The sequence below is a fragment of the Cyrtonyx montezumae genome, unplaced genomic scaffold (genome assembly GCF_038088225.1).
Source record: "Cyrtonyx montezumae isolate F1298 unplaced genomic scaffold, pur_monq_1.0 scaffold_3, whole genome shotgun sequence".
NCBI classification, from domain to species: Eukaryota; Metazoa; Chordata; class Aves; order Galliformes; family Odontophoridae; genus Cyrtonyx; species Cyrtonyx montezumae.
The window spans coordinates 52,627,034-52,639,929 of NW_027072034.1; the positions used below are offsets into that span (position 1 = coordinate 52,627,034).

The window sequence follows — 12,896 nt, forward strand, 5'->3', positions numbered from 1 at the left end:
CAGGGGGCAAACTTCATCTCTTTTTCTTATGGGGAATTTATCTTTTGTGTTGGGGATTGATCTGCGAATCTGCTTCATCATGGAATTTATCCTTAATTCGATGCAACTATCTACTAGTTAAACCTCAAGTTTTCATTTCTTTTTCTGAATGAGCCCTGTTTTAGAAGCACAGAATCAATAAGACTGGAAAAGAGCTCTAAGACCACCGAGTCCAACCAGCAGCCCATCACACCATGCCACTGACCATGTCCCTTCAGTGCCACATCCACACGGCTCTTGAATACCTCGAGGGATGGTGACTGCACCATTTCCCTGGGCAGCCTGTGGTACTGCCTTGCCATTCTTCCTGAAGATAAATATTTCCTAATATCCTGCCTAAACCCTGCCACAACTTGAAGCCAGTCCCTCTCATCTTATTGCTATTATCTGGGAGAAAAGGTTGACCACCCCCTTACCACAGCCTCCTTTCAGGTGGTTGTAGAGGGCAGGAAGGTCTTCCCTGAGACTCCTCCAGACTGAGCAATCCCAGTTCCCACAGCTGCTCCCCATAAGACTTGTGCTCCAGACCTCTCGCAGCAATGCTACCCTTCTCTGGACACATTCCAGGGCCTCAGTGTCTTTCCTGAAGTGAGGGGCCCCAGATTGAACATAGCACTTGACGTGTAGCCTCACCTGTGCCCAGTTTGGGGAGATGTGGGCAGTGATCACATGGAGCTGCTTTTGCCCTGCTTTTAGCAGATGGTGGAGAGCAGCACTGGGCTCCTTGGCAACTGCTCAGCTCTGCCTTTTCGGTGGCTGCTGCAGGCAGCCCAGCAAGGCTTCCTGGTGCCTTGATTTGTAAGTGAGAGTCTGAACTGTATGTGCCAGAGCAAGGGATCGTGATAAAAGTCCTTCTCTCCCTCTTCATTTAAACAGCCCACCTACTTCATTTATTTCCTTTGATTTTCAGTGGATAGCGTTACATTAAAACCTGATGGGAGCTGATGAGATGCATAGCAAAAAAGAAGACTTACTTAAAGGTGAATCATCCTTAATAACAAGAAGATGTGTGAAGTTGGATACAACTTGGCCCATCTGTCATTAGGTACATCACTGTAGCTTTTTGAAGAAAAGAAGACATAAAGGAGAAATGAGCAAGCAAGCTGCAAGTGCTGCATGTGTGAGAGTTTGATCCATACCTTCTGTAAATCTCTTGCTGCATCTCATGCAAAAGGAGCATTCTTGCTTGGAAGTTTTTAGGTCTGTGGCTGATTTTGGCAAAGGATGTTCTGTAGGCCATCTGAATGGTCTGCAGATAGAATTGGCAAAAATTTCACCATCAGACTTTGCAGTTTCTTCTGAAGAGTTTCAGAGCTACTCAGAGTATTAGTACCTGTGCTCCCAAAGGTGCTATGGTAAAGCTTCAGGATGGAGTAGACGTGTGTCCTGTAGCTTCTGGATCCACTTAATGTGTAAGATGAGTCAGAGTGGTGGGAGAACTGTGATTAAAAGCTCTTCTGATGTCCTTACAGCCTTCATGGATCCGAGCTGCAGATCGAGTTATCTGTTTACTGCTGATTCTATCAGTATCTCTTGTAACTTACAGTAGTGTTTTGGAGATGTCTGAGTATCTGAATCTCAAAAGAGCATTAAATACAAACAGTATAGTTGTATGTTATACATATGCGTATGTATACAAATGTAAAACACAATTCAGTTGCTTCTTTTATGTAATGCAGGACCTTTTAGTGATTGTTTTGGTTACAGACCATGAACTGTTTTGAAAGAGTACTTATTCGCTGTGGGTTGTCAGATGTGGAGGTGATCATTTTGAATTCTGGTTCTTAGGTGTATTTTCCCTTTAATATGATGTACTGCAAGGACAGTTCACTGCAGTCTTGTGCTGAACACTGTTGCTTCCGCCCCTTTCTACCAGTCTAGCTCGTGAAGCAGTCGCTGTTTTTTCTGCTGAGGGTCAGTATATTGTGATAGCATGGCTTCACACACACAGCTGAGCATCACCTCCTTGAATGACTGACTTGCTTGCAGATAAAGAGGCAGTATCCCTGTTAAACCTGTGAAAAAGTATGTTGATATTCACTGTAGCTGGGAACTGATCTTGCCTAGCAGAACCCTGATGACTACATAGTTGTCTCAGGAGTGTGTGTATGTGAACTGTGAATGCCCACTGACACACTCCACAAATGGCTGCTTCTTTAAGTCTTATAGGTTAAGAATCATCAGTATGTGGTGACCATTTGCTGTGCAGGCTCTGGAGAAACTGTCTAATCAGAATTTCATCAGCCTTCTTCCTGCTCCCTTTTTTTGCTGTTAGGAGGATGTGACTGGAGAGAACACTCTTGATTATTAAACACAGAGAAGTACAGAAAGCATCTGCATGCCACAGTTCTTGGGAATGTTTTTTGTTTGGATTCAAGGATGGTATTTCCTTCCCCTCCTTAAAAAAGTGTACGAGTGTTAAAAAGCGCTGCTTCTGACTTTGGCTTTGGCTTATTTAGTTAGAGCAGCATGTGAAAAACAGTGTGTCACAAATGACAGAGCAGTATGAAAAGCTGCTGTGTAGGTGCTAAGAGAGAGCTCTGGATTTTGACTGGAACAAACCCAGGTTATTTTGGAGTGGTACAAACCACGCTTTGGTTCTCCTTTGCCTTGTTTTGTTACCTTCTTTGCTTTCTGGGATGCATTGCTACCTGACTTGGGAGGGGTGGTAGCCAAGGTGTGGGTGAGAGCAAGTGTGGATAGCTATAGAGAACACTGATTTTGATGGGCTGAATTGGGTACACTGTAATGAGAACACTGCTTTCTCATGATGACTCATTTGAGCTGCACTGCAACATGGTGAGGGTCCACTGTGTGTTCTGCTTTCTGAAATAGTCCTGTATGCACCAGAAGCATATCCTACAGCACAATGCCTGAAAGTGCTGGAGAGGAAAACATGGGTCATGCAAAGGGAGATAAGGCAAGATGAGAAGTCTTCAGTAGGGAAGAAATATAGTCTTTTGGGAAAGGAAGGGTGTACAGGAGGAATGGCAGTTCTCCTTCACTTCTAAGAATGATTAGGAGAATGTAAATAACCAGTGGTTTCCAGTAAAATGGGATCAGTGTGTTAGGGGTTTCGCTGCAATAATAAAATCCTTTCTAAACTTTAAACAAAGCGCTTACCAGATCACCATGTGTGCCCTCGAGCTGATTTTTCATGGATTGAACTGACTACTGCTGACTACTGCTTTGGCAGAGGAGCCCTGGCACCAAGTAGATGGAGGCAGCTTGCCCCCCCTTCCTCTCACAGGTTTCAGCCAATCTGAGTTTTTAGCAGGCACCCTGCTTTCCACTCACACCACTGCCCAGCAGGCCCCCTCCGACAAATGAAGGGACACAATTATGGTCTGCATGGTGCCCACCCACCATTATCTGCAGGCAGCAACTCTAGGACAAGAGGGAATGGCCTCAAGTTGTGCCAGGGGAAGTTCAGGTTGGATATTAGGAAAAAATTGTTCTCAGAGCGGTGGGGCAGTGGCACAGGCTGCCCAGGGAGGTGGTGGAGTCCCTATCCCTGGAAGTGTTGAAGAACCATGTGGAGGTGGCACTGAGGGATGTGGTCAGTGGGTATATGCAATGGGGATGGGCTGGTGCTTTGAGTAGATGGTCTTAGAGGTGTTTTCCAATCTTAATGATTTTGTGACTCTGTGATTCTACCTGCTTCAACCTAGTGGAGATTCTCAGCCTTTGGAGAAGCATCTCTGGGTTGTGTGCACCGTCTTCTTATATCTTGGTGCCATGAGGAGCTCCTCATAAACCTGTCATCTGCTGGCATTCAAAAATCCTTTTCCTGCTCTGCTATTTGCAGATTTAGGAGCTTGAAACTTCTGTCCTTGGTCCCACAGCATGACCTTGAATTTGCAGCTACTGAATTTCATCATATATCTATTAGTGCCTATTTCTGTGCCATAGTCTGCTATTTCTGAAGGATATTAGGCATGTAAGTGCCTGAATGCAAAGTGGTTCCTGGAGAGATTCATACTAGTGCTGCTGTATGCTGTGATTAATGAGCTTGTTAATCAGTTTTTAATTCCTTTCAAGTTTTTTTTGCAGTTAAATTTTAACTTTTTAAGGATAGTAGATAAATAATCTGATAGTTCTGCTTTGCCTTCAGTCTGCTTATTGAGCAAAGAGAGAAATCACTCTGGATCTTGTGCTGCTATGGATGTCATTTCTGCCTCTCGTTACGTTTAGGAGGAAGCTGTGTGGGACTACTGCAGCACTAATTACAGATATGCAGTTGGCATACAGGCAGCAGCAGACTACTGCCTGGTTAGGGGTAAAATGGGACTGATACTTCCCAGCATCTGCCCCAGAGTATTCACAAGCCCAGCAGGCCTGGCTGTTGCTGTTGCCCACTGGGTGCATTGCTGAGGATGGTGCAACTGAGGGGCCCTTTTCCTTTGCACGTGTTTGAATGAACGCAGCAAATGAGAAAATAAAAGAGAACAGAAAAAAAACAGGCCAGCCTGCTGGATTGCAGTCATGGCCATGACTGTCAAGCTCTGTGGCAATGTTCTCATCCACCCACTGCTGCCTTGCAAAAATGGAGAGGGAAGTGTTATGGGCTCTGCCTCTTGAGAGCAACAGATCTGGACAGAAGTCATTTCTGATGACACAGGTCCTGGGACTAGCTCGGAGGTGAGATGCTCTCCTTTCCATTCCCACGACAGTAGGAATTATTCTGATAGCTTCCCTGTGCATGTTGTGCCCTTTAGTGCATACCACAGTCCTTCTCTGCTCTGCAGAAAACCAGAAGCACTGTGTTGTGGTGGGTTTGGTGACCACTGGAACACTGAATCTAGCTGCCAGTCATGGATGGTAGGAACAGGTCATCTCATTCCATTTACTTGGCCCTCTTTTGAGAAAAGGATATTCAGGAGATGAATCAAGGAAGGAGCTGCTTAGCTGCAGATGGGGTTTGGCTGTGCAAAGTGATGCAGCTTTTGCAGAGCAACCTGTAGATGTGCTGTCCAGAGCCCTGCTGCTAAGATGCTCCCTGTTTTACATTGCACAGAAAACTGAATGACTCAGATTCCCCTCCCCCAGTCAGTTAGTGGAGCATCATCCTCTTCTCCAGATATCAAGGAGCACTGGAGGAGCACTCTATTTTCTATAGGGTCAGTGGTGAGCAGCCTGACCAATTGAGTCCTATGTGATAACCTAATGGTCACTTTGATGCCCATCTGGGAGTTGGTATTTACTTCCTTTCCATAGTACAGATTGCAACCCTGCCCATGGCAGTGGGGTTGGAACTGGATGACCTTTGAGGTCCCTTTGAAGGACCATTCTATGATTCTATGAATATTTTCAAACTAAATCTTTGTTTTCAGCCCCAAGGATGTGAATGTCGCAGCAGCTCCCTTACGACATGCATTCGTGTGCTTGAAGTAGCAATGCAGGAAGGAAGAGCAGTGAACCTCACAAATAGTTTGGAGAAAGAAATGAGATTTAAGTCTGTGCAGAGGAAGCAGGTTGTTAAGCTTGACGTTCACATATCTAATCAAAATCTGCTGCAGTGTATTTCAGGGCAAACTTGTGGCTGTCTGCTGACCCAGATGCTGTAGCTTGCTCGAACTGGTATTCTTGATAACAGTTTCTGCAGGGAGGGTATGGACCAATAGTTTCAATAAACAGGAATCACAGTTCAGTATGGAAATAGCAAGGGCTGTGCTAGGTAATCTGTTTTGTGACAGCAGCTGGTACTAGATGGATGCTGAGCAGCGTGGATCATAATTCAAAGAGACTGCTAGGGCAGAGGGACAAGCCAGGAGCTGCTGTGCTGGTCATCCTGCCCACCCAGCAGCAGGAGGCAACTGGGAGCCCAAAGGCCTAGGCAAGTCAGGAAGAGAGGGATAAAAGCCAACAAATTCAGGTTGTGGCATTTTTCTTTGCCAGTTCTGCCAGAAGCATTTGTTTAATCAGGTTTTTTTTAGCAACTTCATTTTTTGTGGTAATATTGGGTGTAAAGTTGGTGATTGCACCTTTGGCGGTGGTTTTGTGTTGCTGTTTTCCGTCTGTGTGCATCCTTTATTTTTCCCAAAGCAGAGGGAAAGTCATGAAAGAGTTGCCTTCTTCCAAAGACACAAATTTCTTTTTAGTTCCAGCAGTGGTCAGTACTGTGCATAAGATAAATGAGCCAGGTCTGTAAGGTGAAGACATCCAGATACGAGGACAGAACATTCAGCTGTGTGGACGGCTTACGTGCATCTCCGCATTGCATCACAACTTCTCTTACTGCTCTGCTTTTGCCTCTGAAGAGCTGACACTGATGTTCCAAGGAAGATTTACGTCTGGTTCAGTCCCCTGCTGCCTGATGAGAGCCCAGAGATGGAGGCAAAGACTCAAAGCCAGCCGCTCCCCTTGCTCGGCGGGCTGCAAAGCTAGAACATTTTGAATGTGATCCCTCACTTATTTTGGGAAACTCATAAAATTTTCAGAGGTAGGTCAGTTATTTTTAAGCCTTTCCAGACATGCTTTTAATGCAGGGTATGCTCTGGATGCTGTCAAGGTCGACCATTTCTCTGTGACAAACTTGCCCTCCCTTGGGGAAATATCTGGTAGGTCTAATTAGCTGTGCGCCTTGGTTCTCTTTCATTTCCTCACAACCTGCTAAACCAATCACTTGGCCTTTCAGCTTCAGCCAAGATGGATCACATGAGTTCTTGTCTGCCTTGCCATGGCTTTGTCTATTTTATGTACAGACTTTCTCTAGCCCGTTTAAGAAGATTGCATCAGAATAGTGCTGAGGCAGAACACCTCTACTGAGGCACAAGGAGGCTGGTGTTTGGAAATCAAGGAGTTGACATGGTTATTTACTTCTCATTTACCTCTTTTCTACTGCTTTGGATCTCTTTTTAAGTTGTGCACATTTTGCATTCATTTAGCAAGGATGTGAATATGAAATTAAATACAAAAAAATGATACCAACAATGAGATCGTGACTTATGAAGCTCACCTCCTGCTTCATTGCACTGGGGTAAGGAAGTGGACCAGAGAAATGCTGAACTCTCTCAGCTGCTTTGAAATCAGTAGGGCTTGCTGTGTGCTCGGCATCAATGAGGACTGGGTACCAAGTCTTATTTTGCCAGAGCTTAGGAAGCAAAATAGCTGACATCTGTAATGAACAGGAGGACATGAATTATGTAGACAAATAAACTAGCAATTACTGCTGCACATTTATCTTCACCTCTGTAAATGATAAACTTTAATGTTCCATATGGAAGCCCTGTGTATAAATTAGTTTCTCTGCATTTGGGGCTGTTGAAATCTCTGTGGATGTGAGATGGAGTTCCTTTTATATCTCCTATCTCAGTTTGAGGCAGCAGCTCCCTCTATGCCGTGCTGAAATGCTCTGTGAGATTTTGGATGTGAAGAAAGCAGACTTCATTAGGATGCTGCGTGCATCCCGCATGAAGGAGTGTATAGTGTTTTCCTGCGTAATTCTGATGGAATTAAAGATAGAGCACTTTCAGAGATTATTCTCTGATTCCCTTCTCTTATTTACATATTTCTTCCCTGTTATCCAAGAAGAGGGGGTTGATAGTTTAATCTTCATCCTGGCACTATTAAAATGAGTAGTTCCTAGGCGTTTTTGTATCATCCCTTATTGAGAAACTGAGTGTGTTCTGTCTTACTTCTGATTTCAGAAATGCATAACATCATCCAAGTATCATTCTCTCCCTGGCTTCTATAAAGCTGCGGTACATACCCTTGTATAAAAGCTATTGGCCATGTCTTTGCCTGTAGGTCTTGTAGAAGCAGAAGGCTTATTGAACAAGTGAAGTTACACTTCGCATTCAGTTTGTTTGTATTCTGCCTGTCTGAAATACCTTAACTTTTTCATCCCATCCGGTCAGCTCCAGGATTGGAGACAATAAGGTCCATGACACTGAGAACATTCATACTAACTATGACAGAGGGCAAAAGAACCAGAAAGCTTCTAGCAGTTTTAAACTAAAACTAGAAGATATTTAGGTTAGATGTTGGGCAGAAATCCTTTACTCAGAGGACAAGTGAAGCGCTGGCCCAGGCTGCCTGGAGAAGATGTGGTGCCCCATTCTTGGAGGCTCTCAAGGCCAGGTTGGGTGGGGCCCTGGGCAGCCCTGCCCACGGCACGGGTTGGGGCTGGCTGGGCTTTGAGGTCCCTTCCAACCCAAACCATTCTTTGAGTCTATGAAAATCAGTGACTGGTGAAATATATCTGCGATGATATATGCTTAAGAAGAGGCAGAGGAAGGCAGGGCAAGATGTTTTGGTGGTTCTTGTGTTGTCCTACTGACAAACCCCAGTTTGCTGAATAAGAATAGTTATACACAGAGACATTAACTGGGAAGCAGCAGGAGAGGATCTAGATTGAAACACTCCATGGGAACTCTATTTCAGTGGAGTTTTTCTTGGAAAATGACCAGGTTGCCTACCTGGCTTCATTTCCTGCCATCAAGTCAGTCAAGGGTTTCTGAGCTATGTTTGCCAAGCCTGACTTCAGAAGCAATGAAGTGTGAGACTTTCCAGCTCTAAACAATATAATTTTTAGTTGTGCGTAGTCTTTATAATCTTTGCCTTGTTTGGATATCTGCTTGATTTATTTTTTTTCTCCTTTAAAATGTTTGATTTAATGATGGGCAGTCCTGGTGATGTTACATTGAATGCTACATCTCAGATTTCCATGCTGAAGGAACATGAGTCTTGGGACTTCCGCAGTAGTGAATTTTTGTGAGGCCCTAGGAGGTAAAATCTATCTTCAATGAAATCCAGGATGAAATATCTTCTTAATAATGTTTAAGACTGGATATATAGCACAGAAAAGAACCAGAAGTTGCATAGCGGTTTCTTACTCTTCTTTGGATCCTGAAGCACTGAGGGACGTGGCCAGTGGAAGTGGTGGTGATGGGTTGGTGGTTAAACTAGGTGATCTCAGAGATCTTTTCCAACCTTAACGATTCTGTGACTCTATGCGGGTATGAACTGCTACGGTTTAAATCCTGTCACCATGTCACAGCCAGTGCCACATAAGTAAAACCTGAAGCCTGGCAACACAGCTTGGACCCTTCTACTTCCATTGGGCCATGGGTGTCCCAGTCCACCAGAGGACAGCTGCTGACCTTTCTCTCACAGCTTCTAATGTTTGGGCAAGATCTTCCCTATTGGCTCTTTTTAGAGGCAGATCTTTTTTGTTTATTTTCTTTACAGTACTATGTTTGAATGTGCCACTCTAGATTGCTGTTTTGGGGCACTGCAGTTTCTTCTGTGCCTGCTAAAGAGCTCAGGTCTGGCTGTGCTTTGATATGGACATGGCTTTGCTTGTGTTAGCAGGGACACCATGCTATTTCCAGGACAAATATTAATTCCTAGCAAGGCCACATGAAGGCCAAATTTTGCTGCCACTCTCCTACCCTATATATGCCCGCTTTTGCAGGTGCTTATTCATAATGCAGCTGTGGTCTGTGATCCATCACTCAGGTGGGCTCTAAAAGGCTTGTAGCAACTCCTCTGTGTCCACCAGGAGAACTGAAGTATTCTGTATTCTAGGGGACTGACATGTTAATCACATGCATGCATCTGCTGCCATTTATCTGGATGATTTGCTGATGTTTGTTGAAAGAAAGAAACATGTACATGTGCAAACATGAGAAAGGCTCAGTATTCCAAATGAAAACATACATTTTCCCCCATTAAATGCAATGTTTTATAGCATATATATATATATATATAAAGTCTGATTTCACAATGAGCAGAGCCTTGGGAAGAGTAAGGATAGCTCTGAGCACCCTCTCTACATTCTGAGGTCTGGTAACTAAAATCTAACAGAGTATCCCAATGTGTAATATATTTTTTTTCCTTGAACAGGCAGAGAAGTCTGAAATCTGAATGGCCATTTACCGTTGTTGTTTCAGATTTGCTGAGGATAGATGAACCTTGGTAGCTTTTGAGTGACAGAGGGAACCGGCCATCTTTCACCTGGATTTCAAAATGCTGCAGATACCAAAGCCACACAAGATCCCTGTGAAGCAGATGGCATTACCCGTTCCACTGTTCTTTGATGGAAGGACATTCCACCTTAGCATCTTCCAATGAAATGTGTGAATAGAAAGAAAAGAAGTGGGGAAGATGTGGGAGATGAGGCTGTGCGTTGCAGGAGATGCTTTAAGCTTTCTTTCAAACCTTCCAGTTGTGAATGTCCCCGCTGCTTTTAAAGAAAGCAGACCTGAAAACCAAAGAGGCAGCTGGTACATTGATTGTTCCCTCGATTATGTGATGGAACAGAGAGGCAGAGATAAAAAGTATATCTCAGAAATAAGGAAATGAGGTTTGCCTTTGGGTGGAAGTGGGCATTAGTCAGACTAGACTGCCACTCGTGCTCCGAAATAAAGGCCACTAAAAGATCTGCAGGGAAATCTTCTGTTTTTTCCTCTTTATGAGTGCAGCCCGAGGGGCATCTGCCATGCTTCTCTGTGGAAACTTCCCATTCCTCTGCACAGTGACAGATTTGTTGTGATTTTAACCCTCACCTTGCTGTGATTTTAGCCTTCACCACCATTTCCTTACACCAGCACACTATTAACAGGGATGAGCCACCAACAGACTTTGCTCTTTCTTCCCCAAGTCTTTCTGTGTCATAAATTGGATAGGCGCCCTTGAGAAACAGGGAAACCAGACTCTTAAAATGCATGGTAAAGGGTTAGTAATTGTTTCAAATAGTGGAGTATAAATGCTTTTTATTGTAAGACCAGAGTTCTCTTTGCAGTGTGAAGCCGCTTGTTTGTTTTGGCAGCAAAGGCTGCTTTTACTACTCCCTGGGGGCTGTGGTAAAACTTTCAGCAGCTCGGCTCAGGCACAGAAACCAGCCCTTTGTCCAACCAGAGGCAAGAAACCAAGTTTTGCTCTTTGGATTTAAGAATCCCTCACAGCTCACTTTCTGGCTAAGGACTCGGTGCTTTTCATGATGCTGCACTTAGAGATGAACAGGAGTTGAATTTACTCTTACTCCCCTGTAGGCAGGAGAGCCTTTGCTAATCCCGGTTTGGCAGTGTGGCAGAAATACCTTTGGCAGGTCAGGGGCAAAAGGGGATGCTTAGGGAAACCTCAGGAATTGGTGGGTTTCTCTGGCAATGCTGCACCCTGCTGTGTTCTGGGCAGGGGCCAGGCAGGGACATTTCTTTCCCTACAACTCTGAGATGTGAATTGGGAAGGAAGAGAAGGAGCCAGGAAGAGTTAAAATCACCAGATGAGCTTATTTTCTCTGTGTTAATACATATACATATATATATATATATATGTATATATATGTGTGTATGTGTACATATGTGTGTGTATTCTTGTTAGCAGTTCATTACCACTGGGTTTCCATGGTGTGAGCATCTACTTCACGCCTGAGGTAAGAGGCTGGGTGCTCCCAGGACTTCCTACTTAGGGGGAAGATCCTGCTCAGCTCGGGGTTTCACTTGCTGAGCAGGGGCAGTGAAAAAAGCTCAGCTTCCAGAGCCACAAACTGCAAGTGATGCTGTGTTCATAGAGCTGGGTACTTGAGCTTTAACAAGGCCAGGTTGGATGGGGCCCTGGGCAGCCTGATCTAGTGTGTGGCAGCACTGTCCATGGCTGGGGAGTAAGAACTGGGTGGGCTTTGAGGTCCCTTGCAACCCAAACCATTCTGTGGTTCTCTGTAAAAGGGCAGTATTTGTAGCAGGAAGTTCAGTTGTTCAGTTTTTATGGCAAAGCTTGGGTGTGGGCAGTTACTGGCTTTTGGTAAGGTAGATGGATATGACCACTCTGCTGCAGGAGCAGAGAGCCTGTTCCTAGCTGGAGTGGGGCTGCCAGCAATCTCTGTATTCTCTCTCAGCAGTCATCAGCCTTGCAGCAATTAGCTCTAGATGTCTGTCCTCTGTTTGTGGCCTTAATATCCAGATACTGGAAATTGTTGTTTTTTTTTCTGTCCATCCCTCTGGAGTTTGTAGAAGTCTTGAAGTCTTCTACCAACACAGCATCACCAATGAGTCTCTTCAGAATCACTGTGCACTGAATTTGGGTGTCATCACTGCTAGCTGCTGACATCTTTCTCCTCTTACTTTGCAGATCACAGGTGTTATCCTTCTCGCAGTCGGTGTCTGGGGCAAGCTGACTCTGGGCACGTACATCTCTCTCATTGCGGAGAACTCCACCAATGCCCCCTACGTGCTCATTGGGACGGGTACCACAATCATTGTCTTCGGGCTTTTCGGCTGCTTCGCCACTTGTCGTGGCAGCCCATGGATGCTGAAACTGGTAAGCGTGCTGAAGTGCCAAATGCAGAAGAAGGGAAGAGGTTTTGTCAGTACAGCATGATTTCTCGTTCCCATTCCAAGCTTCACCAGATGTTAACATGTTTTTCTAGGCACAGCGTCTAGATTTTATGGATCTTAATGTTCAACACATGTTTCTTTTGGGTGAAGAAGTGAAAAAAAACTACCTGCCAAAACCAGTTGTTGACTGAGTATGAATGAATTTTGCTACCGCACAGCATACAGCCTCATGTGTGGATGGGAGCGAGGCTGAAGTGCCACTGATGAATTGCTCCGTGACCAGTTCAGTGGTCATTCTGTATTTACATGAGCCAGACAGGTGTATTTACAGTCTTAAAAATGTTCATAGCACCATAAATGTGAAATGCATTTGAAATATAGATTAAGGGGGTCTTTTTAATACTCTGGTGTGAAATCTGTGGAAAAATATTTGATACTTTCTAAATGAATACCAACCTTGCTTTTTTATCCTAACATTCACTCGAATAAAATACGTCAACCCCGGAAAACAAAGCTCTGTACTGTATGTTTTTCCACATCTCAAAAGCACTGTGGAATGGATCTACGCTAAGCAGAGGT

The 12,896-nt window shown here is 44.5% G+C and overlaps 1 protein-coding gene across 1 annotated transcript in view; it reads left to right on the top strand.

The window, feature by feature from the left end:
* Window positions 1-12,896, top strand: part of TSPAN7 (tetraspanin 7) — an 84,416-nt gene that overhangs the window by 55,147 nt on the left and 16,373 nt on the right. The window contains exon 2 of the mRNA XM_065741562.1: window positions 12,112-12,300. Within this exon, the coding sequence (XP_065597634.1) occupies window positions 12,112-12,300 (189 nt within the window). The remainder of the gene's footprint in view (window positions 1-12,111; window positions 12,301-12,896) is intronic.